This window comes from Melozone crissalis, unplaced genomic scaffold, assembly GCF_028551555.1.
Source record: "Melozone crissalis strain CALT ecotype California unplaced genomic scaffold, PUWL_Pcris_2 ptg000251l_1, whole genome shotgun sequence".
Taxonomy (NCBI): domain Eukaryota; kingdom Metazoa; phylum Chordata; class Aves; order Passeriformes; family Passerellidae; genus Melozone; species Melozone crissalis.
In genome coordinates, this window is record NW_026536010.1 from 1,395,678 (window position 1) to 1,418,191 (window position 22,514).

The 22,514-nt window shown below is 48.4% G+C and overlaps 1 protein-coding gene across 1 annotated transcript in view; it reads left to right on the forward strand.

The window, feature by feature from the left end:
• UBR4 (ubiquitin protein ligase E3 component n-recognin 4) overlaps positions 1-22,514 on the forward strand; it is a 95,904-nt gene that overhangs the window by 50,407 nt on the left and 22,983 nt on the right. Inside the window, exons 66-87 of the mRNA XM_054294488.1 lie at positions 162-311; positions 911-1,138; positions 1,220-1,298; positions 1,983-2,225; positions 3,723-3,891; positions 4,394-4,538; positions 5,197-5,282; positions 5,818-5,905; positions 6,483-6,676; positions 7,959-8,198; positions 10,246-10,384; positions 11,539-11,664; positions 11,787-11,915; positions 13,527-13,870; positions 15,891-15,981; positions 16,926-17,010; positions 17,112-17,239; positions 17,927-18,056; positions 18,572-18,729; positions 19,618-19,727; positions 20,393-20,534; positions 21,204-21,285. Of these exons, the coding sequence (XP_054150463.1) occupies positions 162-311; positions 911-1,138; positions 1,220-1,298; positions 1,983-2,225; positions 3,723-3,891; positions 4,394-4,538; positions 5,197-5,282; positions 5,818-5,905; positions 6,483-6,676; positions 7,959-8,198; positions 10,246-10,384; positions 11,539-11,664; positions 11,787-11,915; positions 13,527-13,870; positions 15,891-15,981; positions 16,926-17,010; positions 17,112-17,239; positions 17,927-18,056; positions 18,572-18,729; positions 19,618-19,727; positions 20,393-20,534; positions 21,204-21,285 (3,286 nt within the window). The remainder of the gene's footprint in view (positions 1-161; positions 312-910; positions 1,139-1,219; positions 1,299-1,982; positions 2,226-3,722; positions 3,892-4,393; positions 4,539-5,196; positions 5,283-5,817; positions 5,906-6,482; positions 6,677-7,958; positions 8,199-10,245; positions 10,385-11,538; positions 11,665-11,786; positions 11,916-13,526; positions 13,871-15,890; positions 15,982-16,925; positions 17,011-17,111; positions 17,240-17,926; positions 18,057-18,571; positions 18,730-19,617; positions 19,728-20,392; positions 20,535-21,203; positions 21,286-22,514) is intronic.

Sequence of the window (22,514 nt, forward strand, 5' to 3'; positions counted from 1 at the left end):
GGCCTTTGCAGGTTCTTATTCATCATCTGGGGGCATTCTTTGTGCTGCAAAGGGGCAGAAATCCCTTGTTCTTGAAAAATCAGCAAAAGCACCCTGTCATTCATCATGGCACCACGCTGGGTGTGCTCAGAGCCTGAGGGATTGATTTCTCTTGCTGCCAGGGTCATGCTGCAGATGTTTTTGAGGCCTACACTCAGCTCCTGACAGAGATGGTGCTGCGCCTGCCCTACCAGATCAAGAAGATTGCAGACACCAACTCCCGCATCCCCCCGCCCATCTTTGATCACTCCTGGTTCTACTTTTTGTCTGAGGTAAGCAAGAACATGATACACCTGCAGATTTCCACAAGAAAACTGCAATAATGATTTCTTGCATGGGAGAGATGAGCTTTTGCAGAGCTGATCTCAGCTCCATCTTGTATTTTTAATCCCCTTGAAAGAAGGTGAACTGTTGGCTTTGTGCATTCCTGTTGAACAGGAATCCGTAGGAAAACATACATGAAAAATGAGGTTGCTGTTATTTCTTGGAACTCAGTGGTTGCTGCCACAAAGCTTAGAGAGAAAACCTGCTGTGAGATGGAAAATAATGTAACATCATGCTCAGCTGTTGGTACTTGGGCCTTAAAAAAGAAATCAGGAAGATATTTGGTGTTTGTCTTCTCAATTTGCTTCCTACTTTACATAACAAGTTATCTTACATTTACACAAATATGAGTTAGGATTTCTTAATTAGCCTTGCTCGGGTGTTTATTTGAGGTTGGAGATGGTTTCCAGCAAGCGGTGCAGTGCTGCTGTGCAGTGTCTGTTCTGCCTGGGACTACAGGATTAAAGCTGGGTGAACTCATCTCCTATCTGTTTACCTTTTGGAAGAAAACTCTCATTTTTGGTGGTGATCTCACTGTGCCCTGCAGTACCTGATGATCCAGCAGACGCCGTTCGTGCGGCGCCAGGTGCGCAAGCTGCTGCTGTTCATCTGCGGCTCCAAGGACAAGTACCGGCAGCTGCGGGACCTGCACACGCTGGACTCGCACGTGAGAGGCATCAAGAAGCTCCTGGAGGAGCAGGGCATCTTCCTCAGGGCCAGTGTGGTGACAGCCAGCTCAGGCTCTGCCCTGCAGTACGACACCCTGATCTCCCTGGTAAGGGCAGCAGCAGGGAAAGGCCTCGGGGCGGTGTTGGTGTGACAGGAGCGCTCTCATCCCATCCCTTTGTGCCTGCAGATGGAGCATTTGAAGGCTTGTGCAGAGATTGCCACGCAGAGAACAGTGAACTGGCAGAAATTCTGCATCAAGGATGACTGTGAGTTCTGTCTCACAGGGTTTGGGGAGCAGTGGTGTCGTGGTTGGGATGGAGGTGGCTCAGATAGGGAAGCTCAGCACAGATGAGGGTTTTGATAGGACTGAACTGTTTCCAGTACTCATTATCCCAGTGCCCTAATTGCATCTGGTCCTTGGCTAAAGAGCAAAATGTGGTGTCATGGATAACTTAGAGGAACAGGAGATCTGTGTTCTCTTGCTTGTGCTGCCATTGTGCCAGGGAGTCATTTGGGATGTGCCACTGTACCTGGTGTACTCCAGTGTTAGGCTTCTGTGGTCCAGGGACAGGACAGTCCTGGAAGTTTGGGTCTTGTGTACAAAGGCTTTTGGTTTGGGCTGGGTTTTTTTTTAATTTTTTTTTTCTTTTCTTTTTTAATTCAGGCTTTAGTGGCATGATGGAGCAGTGTCAGGGCAGGGTTAGGTTGGATATCAGGGAAAGGTTCTTCCCCAGAGGGTGCTGGCCCTGCCCAGGCTCCCCAGGGAATGGGCACAGCCCTGAGGCTGCCAGAGCTCCAGGAGCGTTTGGACAATGCTCCCAGGGATGCCCAGGGTGGGATTGTTGGGGTGTGTGTGCAGGACCTGGGTTGGATTCAATCCCTGTGGGCCTTTTCCAGCTCAGGACATTCCATGATTGTGTGATTCAAACATTTTCCCCTTTCCTCCACAGCCGTTCTCTATTTCCTGCTCCAAGTCAGCTTCTTGGTAGACGAAGGAGTGTCCCCAGTTCTCCTGCAGCTGTTGTCTTGTGCTCTGTGTGGCAGCAAAGTGCTGTCTGTGGCTTCCTCCTCTGGAGCTTCCAGCACCTCATCCAGCTCTGCTCCTGCAGCATCAGGCTCGGGGCAGGCGGCGGCGCAGAGCAAATCCTCCACCAAAAAGAGCAAGAAGGAGGAGAAGGAGAAGGAGCGAGAGGGTGAGGGGCAGCTGGGCCCTGGCCTGTGGTTTAAGGAGCAAGTTTGCTCCTCACATGTTGGAGTGTCAGGGGTGGGATGGTGGGGATGGATGGAGAGCAGAGATCTCTGCAGCCAGGTCTGGAACTTGGGGTTCATTGCAAAGGGCCAAGTGCAGGAACCTGCTGGGAGCTGCCAAACACAGCTCAGAGCAGGGTTGAGAAGAGAGCGGCAGAGAGGGTGAGAGTGTAAGAGGGTAAAAAAGGTAAGAGAGTAAAAGGGGTAAGAGAGCGAGGTTCCCATCACAATACAATAAATCTTCTGTGTTGAATATTCTGATTCTCACTCACCAATCTAGCACAAGATACAAATCCTACAGCATTTACATACAGCCTATAAGAATCATTACATTACCACACTGTGTTACATTTTAAACCCTAAAAACTCCTCTTTGGGCCCCTTCTGCCAAGCTGCAGGGTCTGCTCTGACCCTTGGGCCTGTCTGCAAGCAGAGGGTGTTTTTCCATCAAAAGGGGATTACCTCCAGCTGGCCATGCCGTTGTTTTCCAGTTGTTCAGTAACTGAGGGATCTCAAAGCTTGCTTTCATTTCAATTTTGCTTATAGTTTCTATATTCTCAAACTCTTTTGTCAGGCAATCATATTTATAAGGCTTTCCTGTTTCATCTTCCCCAACACTCACAGCCTTTTTTACTCTGTTCAGAAAGAGCTGGATGATAAATCCTGCTGTTGGGAAAGGGTCATGGCTCGTGGCAAGAGCACCCACAGCCAGTCAGGGGAGAGGAGCAGTTTTCCCATGTGCAGAGGGGACTCAGGTGAAGCAGAGTGTCTTGAGAGTTGGGCTGAAGCCACGTGCTGAGAACATCCCAAACCCACTGTGTTTATTGCCTTGAGTGGCTTTGAAGTTGTCTAATGGTGTTACCTAACCTAGTGATGAAGCAGCTTCCACTTAACTTGCCTGTCCTGGGTTGTAGGAGGCTGAAAGGCTCACGAGGATTAAAACAAGTCCTGGGGATGCACACCCAGTTAGCTGTGCTCTGCAGTGATTGTGTTCAGACTTGTTTCCTCTGGCTGCCTTGGAAGCTCTGCTGGAGCCAGGGCTGCTGCTTAATGAATATCCACAGTCCTGGGAAAGCAATTAAGCTTCCCTATAAAAGTCACGGGCATAAATTCTCTCTTGGCTTTCCTTCAAGGAGCCGCTTTGGCTTTCACCATCAGATGGTTCTCTGTGAGGCTTTTCATTGCCTCATGGTCAGTCCTTTCTTTTTATCAGGATGTGTAGCACATTTCTCACGTCCTCACTGGCAAGTTTTCCTGCAGGTTTTTTCCTGTTAGTCAGGAGTGCTGGGTTATATTTTTGAAAAAGACAGGAATATTAAACGTCCTTGTTACCTGAAACCTAATAATTTGTCCCCATTATCCTGACTCTTTGAAATAGCAGAGTGGCCTGCCTGTGAGGTGCTGCATTTATCTTCCCCCTAAAGCCTTGCCTGTGTCCCTAGGTGAGGGCTCAGGCAGCCAGGAGGACCAGCTGTGCACGGCCCTGGTGAACCAGCTGAACAAGTTTGCTGACAAGGAGACCCTCATCCAGTTCCTGCGCTGCTTCCTGCTGGAATCCAACTCCTCCTCAGTGAGGTGGCAGGCCCACTGCCTGGCCCTGCACATCTACAGGTGAGCCTGGGCTGCCCCAGGCCCAGAGCCCCTCTCTGAAGGATGCTGGAGCCTGCAGGTGTTGGGTTCCTCTGGAATTGCCCTCGTGGGTTGCAGTTACTGGGGCTGGAGGTGAAGTTGTGACTTACCCATGGTCCATCTCACTTGTCACCTGCAAGGAGCTCTGTATTTCTGCCTGCAAAATCTGACTCCTGTCATGGCCAGGAGCAGGTGTTTGTGGGCAAAGTGAATTTCTGAGGCAGATCCAGACTCCCACTGTGAAAAGTTGGGAGCTGTGTGGGGAAAGGAGTGCTTTAGGGGGCTGGACTCCTTCAGAGCTCTGTTCAGTTGTTGCAGGACAGCTGCTTTTGATTTGGAGTGCTGGAAAACAGATGGGTTCAGGGGATGGTGGTGGGATTTAGCTCTGTGAGCTCTGCAAGATGATTGTTTCCCACTTTGGTGGACTGGAGCTTATGTTCTCCTTCTGCACAAGAGCCCTGATTGTTTGTAATCCACCCGACAGGAACTCCAACAAGTCCCAGCAGGAGCTACTGCTGGATCTCATGTGGTCCATCTGGCCAGAGCTCCCAGCCTATGGAAGGAAGGCTGCCCAGTTTGTGGATCTCCTGGGATACTTCTCCCTGAAAACACAGCAGACTGAGAAAAAGGTACAGTGACATTCCAGAAGGGAGGCACAGCATCCCAGGTGCTCATTTATGACACAGCTGGCACAGATTTTCTGTCAGAAGAGCTTCTGCTGGAAATTTTTCATGTTATTAGAACTTTAATGTTAAAAAAAAAGCAGGATCCTTAAAGAATTTGGAAGTGTGGATTTTTGTTTTATTGTTTTGGGGGTGAAATTGTGCTGATGAGTTTTTTATTTATTGAGAAAAAATACCTCTTTCCCACAGGAGGCTTTGTGGATCTGGCAGCTCCAGTTTTTAGATTTTTGATATTGCAACTCCTAGAAATCTTTTGTAACCATGATTTTTGAACAAAGGAAGCTGTGGCCTCTTTTAGGGGATCAGTGGGATTGAGAACAAATAATTCAGACCCATTGATACTTGCATGAGTATGTTTAGAGAGTGGGGAATGCTGTACAAATCTTGGCAGACACCTGCAGGGATTGACTGACAAACAGCACTTACTGTGTCAATCTCAAATTTTAGGATCAATTACAGTCCTGGTTAATGATTTAACACATAAATTCCTGTGGGTGTGGTGTGTACTTCTTTTGGGGCACCTGGAACACCACAAGATGAGGATATTTGTGTCTGTGTAGCAATAAAAGCATTGTTTTGAAGACTGTCCCTGGTTTTATTTCAGCTGAAGGAATATTCCCAAAAGGCCGTGGAGATCCTCCGGACCCAAAACCACATTCTCACCAACCACCCCAACTCCAACATCTACAAGTGAGTCTTTGTGCCTTGGATCCAGGTCCCTGCAGGGCTCTCCAGCTGAGCTCCATCCATGGGGAGCACCCAGGGCAGGTGGTGGGGATGGGCCCTGCTGAGGTTTGTGCCTGCTGGGCTTGGGAGAGCAGCAGAATCCTTCTGCCACATGCAAACCTGACATTGTGCCCTGCCAGCAGAGCTTGGCTTGAGCTCTTCTGCTTTCACTGTCAGTAAATGTTGTAAAATCTTAGGCCCAGCTGGAGAATAGAGCTTGGCTTGAGCTCTTCTGCTCAATAAATGTGTAAAATCTTAGGCCCAGCTGGAGAATAGAGATTTGCACTTTTGAGTGTTCTTGGTCCCACCTTGGCCATTGATAATTACAATAAAAATCCTTAGTTAAAAGCTGTTATTTCCAGTGTGATATACACTATAACAGTTCTGTTACACACTGGGACTGGGAAATGGGGGAAGTTAAAGTGATTCTGGTTGAATGGCCTGGGTTTAAAGCAGCAAGTGCCCAGGTCCACGTGTCAGTGTTGTTCCCTCATTCCAGCACATTGTCTGGGCTTGTGGAATTTGATGGCTACTACCTGGAGAGTGATCCTTGCCTTGTCTGCAACAACCCCGAGGTGCCTTTCTGTGTAAGTAACCCTGGAGTCACACAGCCATGGAATGTCCTGGGCTGGAAAGGGCCCACAGGGATCAAATCCAACCCTGGCTCTGCACAGACACCCCAACAATGTCCTGGGCATCCCTGGGAGTGGTGTCCAAATGCTCCTGGAGCTCTGGCAGTGCTGTGCCCATGCCCTGGGGAGCCTGGGCAGTGCCTGCACCCTCTGGGGGAAGAACCTTGCCCTGATCTCCAGCCTAAACCCCCCTGACACAGCTCCAGCTGTGCATGGCACCAACATTAACTGCTGTTATTAAATCCTTTCCAGTGGTGGGGATCCCAACCCTTTCCAGGTGTGGTTTCCTGTGTCCCTGAGGTTTTGGGGTGCCCTCAGACAGGCAGTGTGTCCTTGCTTTGTCTCCCCAGTACATCAGGGATCCCAGTCCTTGGTTTTCCCTGTCCCTGAGGTTTTGGGGTGCCCTCAGACAGGCAGTGTGTCCTTGCTTTGTCTCCCCAGTACATCAGGGATCCCAACCCTTGCTTTCTTGTGCCCCTGAGGCTTTGGGGTGCCCTCAGACAGGCAGTGTGCCCTTGCTTTGTCTCCCCAGTACATCAAGCTGTCGTCCATCAAAGTGGACACGCGCTACACGACCACGCAGCAGGTGGTGAAGCTCATTGGCAGCCACACCATCAGCAAGGTGACAGTGAAGATTGGGGACCTGAAACGAACCAAGATGGTGAGAACCATCAACCTCTACTACAACAACAGGACCGTGCAGGCCATCGTGGAGCTGAAGAACAAGTATGTTCATCGAGTTTTCTGTGCAGTCTCTGAATCAGATTCATTCCCTTGGCTTCTTGTTTTTCCCCAAGGTTCCTCCTTAGACTGTTACTCATCACTCTCAGCCCACATTGGATGGGATTGTTCTGAATCCCCTACAATTGTTGAAGCAAAGATCCAGATTTCCTCTGAAGCTTGAAGAATGTCTATAAAATTAGTGGATTCTGATTTTGTCCAGGCTTGCTTTAAAGCACCTGACTTAATTGTGTGGGAACCAGCAGTAATACTGAGAGCACTTCATGGGTAGTTTGACTCCAAAAGGGATTTGGACTTTGCAGCATGTCCAGGAATGCTGAAAGCATTAACATTGTTTCTTTGAAGCCATAGAGTAGAATTAAAATTAGAAGTTGGATGGTCTCACTCTCAGCTCTGCTTTACCTACCAGAAATGGCTCCTTTTCAACACACTGCTCAGTCTGGAGCCAGTCCTGCTTATGTGCTTCCCCTTCTTACTTCTTGAGATGTTCTCACCAGAATCAGATCTCTCTGGCTTAGGGATTAATCTGTGCCCGCCGCTTATTGCTTATTTGAAGTCTTAATCCTCTGTGACATCACAAGTGGCTGCTGTGGAGAGGATTATGATGTCACAAAGAGAGGATTCTGACTTCAGGTTGAGAATAAGCAGTGGGAGCAGATGAGATCTTTAAGAAATAAATATCCTGTTTTCATGCAAATGTCCTTACTAATAAAAAAATGGAGGTGAAAATCCCTAGAAAATGTCTGTAGAATTAAAGTTTTTCCATGAGGCATCAACAGCTCTTTAATCCCAAACAGTCTCTCTCTATGAAGAGGATAAAGGCTTAAAATGTATTTCTGGCTACATATCATGTCAATACAGAAGCTAAGGAAACGAATCCTAGAACTGCTCCCCATTCATCCCAGTTAAAGGAGATTTAGAGCCGAGACGGTTGCATTTGGCTTTTCCTCACACGTGGGTGGGGAGGGAACTTCCCTCTGGAAAACCTTTCTTTCCTTTGGTTTCCTTTCCCTTCCTTTGCTTCCCTTCCTTTGCTTCCCTTTGCTTCCCTTTTCTTCCCTTTGCTTCCCTTCCCTTTGCTTCCCTTCCCTTTGCTTCCCTTCCCTTCCCTTCGCTTCCCAAACCTTCCCATCCCATCCCATCCCATCCCATCCCATCCCATCCCATCCCATCCCATCCCAAACCTTCCCTTCCCAAACCTTCCCAAACCTTCCCTTCCCAAACCTTCCCCTCCCTTTCCCAACCTTCCCCTCCATCCCTGCTGCAGGCCGGCTCGCTGGCACAAGGCCAAGAAGGTGCAGCTGACGCCGGGGCAGACGGAGGTGAAGATCGATCTGCCCCTGCCCATCGTGGCCTCCAACCTGATGATCGAGTTCGCCGACTTCTACGAGAACTACCAGGCATCGACCGAGACCCTGCAGTGCCCGCGCTGCAGCGCCTCGGTGCCCGCCAACCCCGGCGTGTGCGGCAACTGCGGCGAGAACGTCTACCAGTGCCACAAGTGCAGGTCAGGCTGTCCCCAGTGTCCCCAAAATCACTGTGTGTGCCCCAGAGTCACTGTGTGTGCCCAGAACGTCTACCAGTGCCACAAGTGCAGGTCAGGCTGTCCCCAGTGTCCCCACAACCACTGTGTGTGTGCCCAGAACGGCTACCAGTGCCACAAGTGCAGGTCAGGCTGTCCCCAGTGTCCCCAAAATCACTGTGTGTGTGCCCAGAACGTCTACCAGTGCCACAAGTGCAGGTGTGTGTCACTGTGTGTGTCCCCAGAGTCACTGAGTGTGTCCCCAGTGTCACTGTGTGTCCCCAGAACGTCTACCAGTGCCACAAGTGCAGGTCTGTGTGTCCCCAATGTCCCCAAAATCACTGTGTGTGTGCCCAGAGTCACTGAGTGTGTCCCCAGAGTCACTGAGTGTACCCCCAGAATGTCTACCAGTGCCACAAGTGCAGGTCAAGGTGTCACTGTGTGTGTCCCCAGTGTCACTGTGTCACTGTGTGTGCCCCCAGAATGGCTACCAGTGCCACAAGTGCAGATCGGGGTGTCACTGAGTGTCAGTGTGTGTGTCCCCAGTGTCACTGTGTCATTGTGTGTGCCCCCAGAGCATCTACCAGTGCCACAAGTGCAGGTCGGGGTGTTACTGTGTCACTGTGTGTGCCCTCACTGCCACTGTGTGTCCCCAGAACATGTAACAGTGCTACAAGTGCAGCTCTGTGGGTGTCCCCAGTGTCACTGTGTGTGCCCCCAGAGTCCCTGTGTGTCCCCAGAACATCTGCTAGTGCCCCAAGTGCAGCTCTGTGTGTGTCCCCCTGTGTCCCCAGTGTGCAGCAGTGCCCCAAGTGCAGCTCTGTGTGTGTCCCCCTGTGTCCCCAGTGTGCAGCAGTGCCCCAAGTGCAGCTCTGTGTGTGTTCCCCTGTGTCCCCAGTGTGTGGCAGTGCCCCAAGTGCAGCTCTGTGCGTGTCCCTGTGTGTCCCCAGTGTGTGGCAGTGCCCCAAGTGCAGCTCTGTGCATGTCCCTGTGTGTCCCCAGTGTGCGGCAGTGCCCCAATGCAGCTCTGTGGGTGTCCCTGTGTGTCCCCAGTGTGTGGCAGTGCCCCAAGTGCAGGTGTGAGTGTCCCCCAGAGCCCTCCCTGGTGCCCCACACCCCCTGCCATGTAAATCTCCCATTCTGGTTAATACAAGCACACAATCAAATTAGTGGGGAAGTATAAAACAGGCTTACAGGGATTTAATGTAATGCAGGCTAACAAAGGGAGCCTGGGAGCACAATTCTCAGCCAGCTGAAGTTTCACATCCAGCCTCGAAGTTCACAGCACAGAATTCCCTGGAGCAGGTTATTTTTGGCCTGTCTGGGCTGGAGGCTGGAGTTCAGCTGGGGGATTGCAGGGCTTCCCCCAGGATCCCTGCCTGGGCTGGACAGACAGTTCCATTCATGGCTTTTGTTGTGCTCTGCTCATTCAGAGCAGGCTCAGGGGTAATTTACTGTGTGCTATTCACACTTCTACTACAGCCTTAGAAATCCTGCTCTTTTGTCACTTTTGTCTCCTTATCTGATATCTCTTTCCCCTTATTGTTGTCCCTATTCCTCTCTAATTCTCATGGGATTTGAGGTGTTTGGGAGGCTCTTTCCTGGTGATTGCTGGTGTGTGGAAAGGTTTCCACATCCCTTCTGGAGCTCTGGGAGCCATAAATCAGTTCTGTCTGCTGCCCTGCTCTGCAGTGGGGAGAAGTGCAGTCAATCCCAGTGCAAAGGCCAAACCCTGCAAACCAGAGCAGTTCCTTCATCTGTGTTCTCCTAAAGGACACAGTGCCCCAGCCTGACTTTCTACCGGGAATTACTGTCATTAAAGTGGAATTGTTAGGAACAATTTGCTGCTTTTTCCAGCCAGAACCTGGCACTGCTGGGAGGACTTTTTTGTTGCCTGATGTGTAGGTTTTGATTCTCCAGTATTTCCCTTCCCCAGAGCAGTCTGGTCACCGAGGTGTTGTAAGTCACCCAGTCTGTTCAGTTTGTTCCATTGCCTTGAGCTGCAGGTTTTGAGCTGCTGCCTTCCTTGCAGGTCCATCAATTATGATGAGAAGGATCCTTTCCTGTGCAATGCCTGTGGCTTCTGTAAATACGCTCGCTTCGACTTCATGCTCTACGCCAAGCCCTGCTGCGCCGTGGACCCCATCGAGAACGAGGAGGATCGCAAGAAGGTGGGGCTGGCAGGGGATCCTGGGGCTCTGGGACACTGTGGGGACAGCAGGGCTCCATCCCCTCTGTGGGCACAGCAGGGCTCCATCCCCTGTCAAAATCAGGGCTCCATCCCCTGTCAAAGTCAGGGCTCCATCCCCTGTCAAAGTCAGGGCTCCATCCCCTGTTAAAATCAGAGCTCCATCCCCTGTTAAAATCAGAGCTCCATCCCCTGTTAAAATCAGGGCTCCATCCCCTGTTGAAATTAGGGCTCCATCCCCTGTTGAAATCAGGGCTCCATCCCCTGTTAAAATCAGTGTTCCTTCAAGGCTCCTCACTGACCAATGCATTCTGAGTTTGTGTCTTGCTCCACCAGACAAGTAATTCTACAAAAGGTTCATTCAGTGCCTCACAAATGAGCTGACTGCATCTCCTTGCCTTGCTGTACAAGGGGATGGATTTGGCTTCTTCTGTTGGCTTCCCATCCCACCTGAGCAGCCCTGCTAATGAATGAAGAGCCCTGTGCACTCTGTGTCCTGTCCCAAAGGACCAGGGTGCTCAGTGTAGTACCACAGGGTGTGCTCGGTGTAGTACCACAGGGTGTGCTCGGTGTAGTACCACAGGGTGTGCTCGGTGTAGTGTCACAGAGTGTGCTCAGTGTAGTACCACAGGATGTGCTCGGTGTAGTACCACAGGGTGTGCTCGGTGTAGTGTCACAGAGTGTGCTCGGTGTAGTACCACAGGATGTGCTCGGTGTAGTACCACAGGGTGTGCTCAGTGTAGTACCACAGGATGTGCTCGGTGTAGTACCACAGGGTGTGCTCAGTGTAGTGTCACAGGATGTGCTCGGTGTAGTACCACAGGATGTGCTCAGTGTAGTGTCACAGGGTGTGCTCGGTGTAGTACCATAGGGTATGCTCAGTGTAGTACCACAGGGTCTGCTCGGTGTAGTACCACAGGATGTGCTCAGTGTAGTGTCACAGGTTGTGCTCATTGTAGTGTCACAGAGTGTGCTCATTAGTGTCACCACACTGCTCCTCAGGGCAGAACCAGGCTGCAGGGTCACAATTTAGTGATTTAGTGATTTCCCCCCCCAAAAGAAAAGCAGAAGACTTGGAGCTTGGTGGTTGTGGTTCTGAAAATGAAATAAGAGTTTCCTTTCCTTTTCCCTGGCTAGGCAGTGACAAACATCAACACTCTGCTGGACAAGGCTGACAGGGTGTATCACCAGCTGATGGGACACCGACCACAGCTGGAGAACCTCCTGTGCAAGGTGAACGAGGCAGCCCCTGAGAAGCCCCAGGTAAGCAGGGCCAGGTGCAGCTGGCACAGAGCTCAGGCTGGGCACACTCTGCCCTTGGCTCTGCTGTTGTTATTTTGTGTGGAGCCTCCCTTTGTGATTCCTCTTTGCTTTCCCCGTTCCAGGATGAGTCTGGCAGCAGTGGAGGGATCAGTTCTACCTCAGCCAGTGTGAACAGGTACATCCTGCAGTTAGCCCAGGAGTACTGTGGGGACTGCAAGAACTCCTTCGATGAGCTGTCCAAAATCATCCAGGTACAATGGCTTTGGTTTGGATTTGGGCCAGGCCTTTATTAGGGAAAAAACCCCCCAAGATGTTCCCATTCTTCATTTAATGATATCATTAACAGCAGGTGATCAGCTGCATGTTTTCAGGGAAATAATAATAATTTCTAGAAGCTATGTATTAATTACTAAAATTTCAGCTAGCTTGTGAAACTCTTTTTCTCAGCAGCTCCATCATGAAGAGCAGGAGACTGAACAGATGGTTAATTAAGGAGAATTGAATTTTTGCATGTATCAAGTGTTTGAAAACACACCAGTCTGAAGGGTGACCTACAGAAGTGTTTTATAAATTAAATATGTTTATTTGTGCTCAACAAATCACATAAACACTGGAAAACCTGCTACATCATGAATGTCCTTTTGGCTGTGATATTTAAGCATATTAAATAATTGGTTCTCTCTGTAATAATAATCTACTATGACTTCCTCTGCCACTATTAATAGTAGTTAATACTATGGATTTGTCACATTTCCAGCATTATATTGCATGTAGTGTAAACAGCAGAGAGGATGAAGTTATAAAGTTCTGGAATGTTCTGCCTGGGGAGGTGGTGGAGTCCCCATCCCTGGGTGTGTTTAACAAAGCCTGGATGTGGCACTGGGTACCAGGGTTTAGTTGAGGTGTTGGGGCTGAGTTGGACTCAATGGTCTTTAAGGTCTCTTCCAACCTGGTGATTCTGTGAATTCTGTGATAAATGAGAGTTAGGCTGATATTCCTCATGGATTTCCCAAGTCTTCTCTTGCCATGAAGGATCTAAAGTTTGGAAACACTTGGTTAAAAATGTCAGGAAAATTAATCCACAAACACCAGAGGTTTATGCCATTGTTTCTTTCATCTTTCAATATCCAACTTCATTGGATAAAGTTTATTTGTAAAAGCAAATATCTTTTTCCAATCAGTAGAATCCTTCTCATTGTTTCTTTTATCTCTCAGTGCTAGTTTTATCTACCACCTTGCTTGTAAAGACAAATCCCTCATTCCTCTCCAGAATATTTCTCCCCAAAATACTTAGTGAAAATGTTAGGGAAATTAATCCACAAACACCAGAAGTTGATGTCCAAAAAGGAGACAGAGGAGTCCTTTCTGGCTTTATTTGAATAAAGGGGGAGGCCATGGGGCATTCCCAGGGGTCTCTCGGATTTTTGGAGGATGCAGCCTCCTTTTTATCCCAATTTCCCTTCTCTCTTTCCCCATTTCTGAGGTACTTGAGAGGTTCAGACTTCCCAGAATGCCTGATACCAGAGATTTCCCTCTAATGTATAACCCTCCCTTTTATTTTTAATTCTTATGGAATTCAGGGGTTTTCCCCATTGTTTCTTTCATCTTTCAGTATCCAGTTTCATTTATCAGCAAACCTAAAGTTTATTTGTAAAAGCAAATATGTTTTACCATTGATAAATCAGTGGAATCCTTCCCATTGTTTCCATGATGTCTCAGTGCTAGTTTTACCTACCACCTTGCTTGTAAAGACAAATCCCTCATTCCTCTCAAAAACATTTCTCCCCGAAATACTCAGTGATGATAACCTGTGCCTGGGGGTGGCATCGGGCTGGCTGACAGTGGCTCCTGTGTGTCCCCAGAAAGTGTTTGCCTCTCGGAAGGAGCTGCTGGAGTACGACCTGCAGCAGCGCGAGGCGGCCACCAAGTCGTCGCGGAGCTCGGCGCTGCCCACGTTCACGGCCAGCCAGTACCGGGCGCTGTCGGTGCTGGGCTGCGGCCACACCTCGTCCACCAAGTGCTACGGCTGCGCCTCGGCCGTCACCGAGCACTGCATCACCCTGCTGCGGGCCCTGGCCACCAACGGCGCCATCCGCCACATCCTGGTGGCGCAGGGGCTCATCCGCGAGCTCTTCGACTACAACCTGCGCCGCGGCGCGGCCGCCATGCGCGAGGAGGTGCGGCAGCTCATGTGCCTGCTGACCAGGTGAGGGCTGCTCTGGGGGGCGTCGTGCTCGGGGTGGTGCCTGAGGGCTTCAGCTTTTGTATTTTCTCTGTATTTTCCGTGTATTTGTGACCTCCAAACTCCACGGGAGAGCATGCAGTGCCAGCTGCTGTTCTCCCGTTTTGAGCACACACAACAATTCCTCTCCATCCTGGCAATGAAGGACACCTCACTGCCTCAGGATTTCATATTTTCACTTGATATATTCTTTATTATTTGTATTTACAATTTGTAATTTGTAATATAACCCTGCGGTTCTTTAGTGTACAGCTCCAAACCCCACACGCAGTGCCAGCTGCTGTTCTCCCATTTGAGGCACACACAGCAATTCTTCTCCAGGCCTGGCACTCAAGGGTGTGACCGTGTCACAGGGATCTGAGGATGAGTGAAGAGATGAGGATCTGACTCCATGTTTCAGAAGGCTTGATTTATTATTTTATGATATATGTTATATTGAAACTATACTAAAAGAATAGAAGAAAGGATTTCATCAGAAGGTTAGCTAAGAATGGAAAAAGAAAGAATGATAACAAAAGTTTCTGTCTCGGACAGAGAGTCCGAGCCAGCTGACTGTGATTGGCCATTAATTAGAAACAACTTTATGAGATTAATCACAGATGCATCTGTTGCATTCCACAGCAGCAGATAACCATTGTTTACATTTTGTTCCTGAGGCCTCCCAGCTTCTCAGGAGGAAAAATCGTAAGGAAAGGATTTTTCACAGAGGATGTCTTTGACACAAGGACACAGCTTCAGGATTTCATATATTCATTTGATATATTCTTTATTATTTGTATTTACAATTTCTAATTTGTAATATAACCCTGCAGTTCTTTAGTGTACAGCTCCAAACCCCACACGCAGTGCCAGCTGCTGTTTGGGCAGACACAACAATTCTGCTCCAGGCTTGGCACCCAAGGGTGTGACTGTGTCACAGGGGTTTGAGGATGAGGGAAGAGATGAGGATCTGACTCCATGTTTTAGAAGGCTTGATTTATTATTTTATAATATATATTATATTAAAACTATACTAAAAGAATAGAAGAAAGGATTTCAGCAGAAGTCTGGCTAAGAATAGAAAAAGAAAGAATGATAACAAAAGTTTGTGTCTCGGACAGAGAGTCCGAGCCAGCTGACTGTGACTGGCCATTAATTACAAACAACTTTATGAGATTAATCACAGATGCACCTGTTGCATTCCACAGCAGCAGATAACCATTGTTTACATTTTGTTCCTGAGGCCTCTCAGCTTCTCAGGAGGAAAAATCCTAAGGAAAGGATTTTCCATAAAAGATGTCTGTGATACAAGGACACCTCAGTGCCTCAGGATTTCATATATTCATTTAATATGTTATTTATTATTTGTATTTACAATTTCTAATTTGTAATATAACCCTGCAGTTCTTTAGCGTACAGCTCCAAACTCCACGCACAGTGTCAGCTGCTGTTGGGGCACACACAGCAATTCCTCTCCAGGCCTGGCACTCAAGGACACCTCACTGCCTCAGACCCCCAGAGATTAAAAGGGAGCTGGGGGAGCAAACTTGGGGTGAATGACTTCATCAGCTGAAGCTGTAATTGGAGGATTGACCCCCAATATGCAAATGGAGCAAAGTTATAAAAGTTATAAAACCCCTGACCCCATGGTTCATTTTTGGGTGCAGCCCCTGGGGGACTTAATCTGCCTGAGATATACCTGAGGGCCTTTCACTAAATACATTTTATTCCCTTAATTTTGTCTGGCCTGTATTTTAGGGTAGTCTCAAAAGGCATCAGGAAAGCCCCCTGAGGAAGGGAAAGCCTCATAGGGAGAGTTATCTTAGAATCACAAATTGGTCTGGTTTGGAAAGGACCTGAGTCCCTCCCCTGCCATGGCTGTGTTGTACAGCAGCACAGTGTAACCTCCAACTCCCTTGTTACCAGCTGAGCTGAAATCCCAGGAGCTTTTGGCATTTAGTACAAGCAGAGCATAACAGTGTTGTCTTTTTCCTCCTGGAACTAGGGACAATCCAGAGGCCACACAGCAAATGAATGATTTAATCATTGGGAAGGTTTCTGCAGCTCTGAAGGGACACTGGGCAAATCCAGACTTGGTGAGAGACTCCAGTGTTTTCCTGTTTCTTTGTTCTGCCTCTCTAATCATTGCATCTTCTCTCTTGTGGTCTGTTTGTAAGAAAAAAAATGAGTTTCAATAGAAAATTATGGGGGAGGGGGGTACCAGTCATTGGTTTTTTCTGGGTCTGGATTGAAGGCACTGGAGACAGTAATTCATGTTCAGACCCAGGTGTGAACATGTCTGTTATCAGTGAAACAGTTTCACAACCATGAGTTGTGCAGCTTTTCATTAGAAGGCACAAAATGGCCAACAATCTCTTGGTACAAGGGCTTTTAAGACTAAACTATCCAATTAAGAGCTGACACCTGGATTATTTTCCCTTTTAACTCAATAACTGATCCCAAAGAGCATCCAATGCGGACTTTTCTGCTCAATTACAAAATGCCACCCAAACCCATGAAGAAGAAGGAAGTAGTAGTATGAAGAAGAAACCGAGGACAACACCCTGTGCCCTCCATCTTGCTTCCATCCACAACATACTAAAAATCCCAAAACCTCAATTTCTCACCTAAGTGATACACTTGCACTACTCTCTATAACCTATTTCACACTTTTGTGGATTCCAGTCTATCTTGCAGTCTGGGAAACTTTCTCCATGGATGAGGGTCAGAGTCAGTGCTGCCCTGGGGGTCAGGGCACCCCAGAGCAGACACAGAAATATTCCCAGTGCTCTGGGTTTCCACAGGAAATTACATAAATGTCAAAGTACAGCACAGAATTTTGTGCACAGGTACCTGCTGAAGCTTCCTCAGGCAGTTCCCTGCCTTGGCTTTGCTTGTACCTCTCCAGCAGGTCACATCCCCCCAGTGTGCATGGCATTAAGCTAACCTAGATCCATGTGTTTGGAACCTGATTTGATGAAAACTGGGAGGGCAGCAGGGAGTGGGGCACCCCCAGGAGCTGGAGCTGTGTGTGTTGCAGGCCAGCAGCCTCCAGTACGAGATGCTGCTGCTGACAGACTCCATCTCCAAGGAGGACAGCTGCTGGGAGCTGCGCCTGCGCTGCGGTGAGTGTGGGCACCAGCAAGGGCAGCACTGCCACCTCTAAACCCACCTCAGTGCTGCCCAGAGCTCTCCCAGGATAATGGACACCCCTGTCTGCTTGCAGCTCTCAGCCTCTTCCTGATGGCAGTGAACATCAAGACCCCGGTGGTTGTTGAGAACATCACCCTCATGTGCCTGCGCATCCTGCAGAAGCTCATCAAGCCACCTGCTCCTACCAGCAAGAAGAACAAGGTACTGCCTCGAGGCTGAGCAAAACCTTGAGAATTTGCTGATTGGAGTCTGGAACGCTGATCTCAGTGAGGAATTGGTTTGTGAGGAAGGCAGGACTTGCTTTTCCTGGTCTCTGTTCCTAGGAAGCACAAGCCCTGTGACTCTTCATTACACACTGCAAATCACAGATGACTACTTTATTTTTCACTGGGTTTTGGTGACTTTGACCACAGCTGTTGAGGGTTTACTGTTTTCCCCTCAGATCTGAGGGGGGTAGGCCTACTTCAAAGCCACAGCTTGGTTATTTTGGGCAGGCTTTAGGCTTTCAGCAGCTTTGTATAATCAAGTACCTAAATTTGAAAGAATCAAGTACTTTTGACTCAGATTTTTAAATACAGAGCTACAGTTCTCATTAAAATATATTGATTGATGGCTGTTGATTTTCATTTAGGATTAGATTTGCAGAAGAGAAGGTATTTTTCTGCTTTGATCTGCCTGTCTGATAATCACAGACGGATGTCAGCGATGAGTTTATTGATATTTCAGTAGGAACTGGAATATCTCTCTTAGTTCACCATTAACAGACACTGCATTACCCTGCTGCTATCCAAGAGCTGCATTTGCCTCCTCATGTCCCAGCCCCAGGGGTTGCTCTTTGGGAGCAGACTGTGGCTTTCTGAAGAATCACTGAGCTTTTTTATTTGTTAGGATGTGCCCATGGATGCTCTCACCACTGTGAAGCCTTACAGCAATGAAATCCATGCACAGGCTCAGCTGTGGCTCAAGAAGGACCCCAAAGCATCCTATGAAGCTTGGAAGAAGTGCCTCCCTGCCAGAGGTGAGCCCTGTGCCCAGATTAAATAGGAATGTTTTAATAGGAATATTAATTTAATAAATCTGTGTGTCCCCAGATTTAATAAGGAATCTGCTTCTGTGGAGTTGTGTTGGCTGCTGTCCTGTGACATCTGATTCCATCCTCACATTTAGTCCTTAGAGTTGTAGCACTGACTTTTCTGGGCTGTGTGCCTCAAACCCTAAACAGAAAATGCTCTGTGCCCAAAGAGAATCAGGGAGTGTAAAAAATGAAACTTGTTGCTTACTTAAATTGATAGCAGCCAGCTGGAAAGCTGATGGGATTGCTTGAGAGAGGCTCTGGGATTTTCATGAGGCTTGGAACTGAGCATGGCTCTACAGGAGTGAAAATGGCAGCAGGAGGAGATGGGAAGCACTCAGTTCCCAGCTGGAGTTTGGCGAGTTCCAGTAGGAAGACTGGAATAAATAAAATAAAAATCCTCTGGCAGTTTGCAGCTCATGACTGCTGACAGCTCTCTTGGGCTCTGCTCAACATTGCAGGTGCAGATGCCAACGGGAAAACTCCCAGCAAAGCTGAGCTTCACCAGCTCTACTTGTCAGAAAAATACGTCTGGAAGTGGAAGCAGTTCATGAGCCGCCGTGGGAAGAGAACTTGTCCTCTGGATCTCAAGCTGGGACACAACAATTGGCTGAGACAGGTAAAGGTGGGGAAGCTCCAGGGCTCAGTCACACACTGTGGGTGTTTGCTGTCTGGGGAGGCTGGCACTCACTGCCTCTGATGCCAAGTCAGCTTTGCAGCTGTGCTCCCTCAGAAATGCTGCACCAACGCTGATCTGGGAGCCTGTGGGTTCCTAAACTCTGAACCTTTGATTGCCATGTGTTGAAAGCGAAGGGAGACGACCCATCTTTGTTGATCAGCATCGACTCTGATTTATTGAACCAATCAATCACCTTTTATAACAGTGTTAATTAAGTTCATGCATATTGCAAAATTTGAGCTCACGATAGGCTACAGAGAAAACTCTAACCCCTCCTTTTGTTTACAATACCTGTGGTTTGTTTATTGAAAACAGGATCAGTGTTCTCACCGTGATATGAAAAGTTCTCAAAACTTTCATATCTGTTCCCAGAGCAGCCAAGGACAGAATGTTTACCTGTTATGAGAAGATTGTCTGAGAATCTTGTTGTTTATAAAAAATTTGCTTGAGAACCTAATTATTTACAGAATCAAGCCTGGGAAATGCTGCTTTACAGCTGCCTTTTACTTTTCCATCAGCTGTATACCTTCATGGCCTCTTTCTTTAAGCCATGTTTGAACCAAGCTCTCCACAGCCATGGTGCTCCTGTGCCTGATGAGCTGCACCTCTGAGGGTCCTGCAGCAAAGCTTTGCTTCCTGTGTGTGTGCACTAGCAGCTCCATGCACTCTTTAAACACCTTGGTGCTGAGCAGAGCAGGAATTGTCACAGAACCAAGAAAACGCTGCCACCGTGTCACCCAACAGCCCCCACGTTGTGCCTTCCTGTGAGCTGTCACAAGTTCATCTGTGCCCGTGGGTCTGACCTGGCTTTTCCTGCCCCTGGCCCAGGTGCTGTTCACTCCTGCCACCCAGGCTGCCAGGCAGGCTGCCTGCACCATCGTGGAGGCCCTGGCCACCATCCCCAGCAGGAAGCAGCAGGTCCTGGATCTCCTCACCAGGTACTCCTGTGCTGCCACTCCTGGCAGCTCCACCAGTGTTTGTCTTCAATTCCCAGCAGAATCTCTCCCTTCTTGCAGCTTTTCTCACACCTCTCCCTGTATACCTGCAGTTCAGGGCTCTTTTTGAGCTGGATTTTTCAACTTAATTAACTGGGAGGGTATAGATTTAGGGAGAACTGGGGTTTGCTGCCTGGCAATGAGCTCTTGCAGTCTGTACCTTTTCCAGCAGTAAGGATCAGCTGTTCAGTTCTGTGGCCAACATTTCCCCCTCTTCAGTGACAGAATAATGAGTGAACTCTGTTCCAGCTGCTGTGGCATAACTTACCCAGCTCATGCTGATAGCTCAGTCAGCTCCTTTTGGGGACAAACACTGATTTAGCCAGCAAGTGATGAATATCAGTGATGCTGTTAGCAAGGAGACCTCACTGCCTCAGGAGGGGATGGATGGATGGGTGGATGGAAGGATGGATGGATGGATGGATGGATGGATGGATGGATGGATGGAGGGATGGATGGATGGATGGATGGATGGATGGATGGATGGATGGATGGATGGATGGATGGATTGATTTCTGGAGGCTTTTTCTTCCTTTCCACACTGTCCTTAGGCTGGAATGTCAGCTGTGTTTCTCTTTGGGTTGTCAGCTTGTGTTTCTCTCTCCCAGCTACCTGGATGAGCTGAGCATTGCTGGTGAATGTGCTGCTGAGTACCTGGCCCTGTACCAGAAGCTCATCAAACCTGCCCACTGGAAGGTCTACCTGGCAGCCAGAGGGGTTCTGCCCTACATTGGCAGCCTCATCACCAAGGTATGGGTTTGTGTGCAGGAAATGACCTGTTAGCTTGGCTTTCTTTGCCTTTGAAATTCCATCCCTTTGTTCAGTGCCCTGTTGCTGACCCTGCCGTGGTTCTCAAGTTCACACTTCAGTGCTGGTACCTCTGAACAGAGGGAGCCACGGGGGTTTTAGCCCCAGCTGGAGAATTCTTTAATTCTTTAACACTTTAATTAACTGCTGGGGCTGTCAATATTGCTGCACTGCCTTGGCACTGTTGTGCAGCTCCCAGGCTGAGCTCTGAGAGCCCCTGGGGACAGGGAGGGATCAGGTGTGCTGCCATTGCTGGAGAAATGGGAACTGCAGCCTTTGGAGGAGCAGCACTCTGTGTTTACGGTGTTCAGAATGGTGGGAGTTTTCTGTGGGGGTCCCTGCTGCACTCCAGAGGGACAGGTGGCTCTCTCCATATCAGTGGTGGCTGTGAGTGCTCCTGGAGGGCCACTAGAGCCAAGCAGTGCCAGCAGGGAGAAAATGAGAGGGATATTTGTGGGAGATTTCCTTTCCTTCTCCCCTTCCCTCCCTGCTCTTGCAGTTGTGCTTTCAGTTTCTGAGTTCTCTGCACCTTGTGTTAGACACCCCAAAGGTTATTGGCATTGCAGGGCCATCTTGGCCTAACAGGCTGTTAATGGTTTTAATTATTTTCAGGAAATAGCTCGTTTGCTGGCCTTGGAGGAAGCAACACTCAGCACGGATCTGCAGCAGGGATATGCCCTGAAGAGCCTCACAGGTATTCAGTGGGCCTGCAGCAGGGTTAGAGCTGGGGATCATTGTTCTCTAACAGCTGTGGCAGAATTTCAGCGAGATCTCATTCAGCTGTGTTGCCATTGTCAGCACTGGATTTTTGCCATCGATTTAGCATTTAATCTCTAAATGGATTTTTCCATAATTTTTTTGCGGTCAGTAAGAGTTTTTAGCTGAACTGTGGTAACACACCAGGCAAGCTTCATCATTTCACTTTATTACATAATCCCTGGCACCACTGTAAACACTGCTGCTTCATTCCTACCTGTTGTTCTTACCTCCCAATTCTATGGGAGCTTTGCTTTTATCTTCTAGGGTGTACACCCTTTTACAAAAATGTGTTGGAAATGGAAATACCTCACGAACTAGATCATTGTTTTTTGTATCCTCTCTCACATTCTTCAGCCATTAGTGGGTGAATCCATAAAGCCTGGTTTCTTGCAAGAAGCAGCATGTTGATCAGTGTGTCATGGGAAAGAATCCTTGTGTTTGCTGATTCTTTGCTTTATTGTAGGAGTGACCAGCTTGCTGATGTCACTGATAACTCATTGCACATCACCAGAGGTATTAGAAGTATGACAAGAGGAGCAGTCATCTGCTTTTGGAATAGCTTGTGACAGGAAAATGCCAAAGAGTGCAGAATTTTGCATCAAGCACACGGGAAACTCCTTAGGCCCTTTCCTCATTCCCAGACTAGTTTTCATATGTTACAATTTGCAAGCCAGGCCAAGGCTTTTGCCTGCAACCCCCCAGTTCACAGGAATGAGCTTCAAACCCCAGAGTGATGGGAGCTGGAACAAACCATTTTTATGATACTGTGCCCCGTTTGCTGCTGTGAAATTCAGAAATCAAATTCTCTCCCACCTGCCTTGTGGGGGTTCCAGTTTCAGGGTACCAGTTGTGGGTTCCCCCAGGTGTGGATTGAAAGCACTGGAGACAGTAATTCATGTTTGGACTCAGGTGTTTATTATTCCTTATCAGTGAAACAGTCTCACTTCTGTGAGTTGGGCAGCAAGGCACAAATGGCTAACTATCTATTGTTATAAGGTCTTTTAAGACTAAACTATCTAATTAAGAGCTGACACCTGGATTATTTTCCCTTTTAACTCAATAACTGATCCCACAGAGCCCACAATGGGGACTTTTCTGCCCAATTACAAAATGCCACCCAAACCCATGGAGAAGAAGGAAGAAGAAGCGTGAAAAAGAAACCCA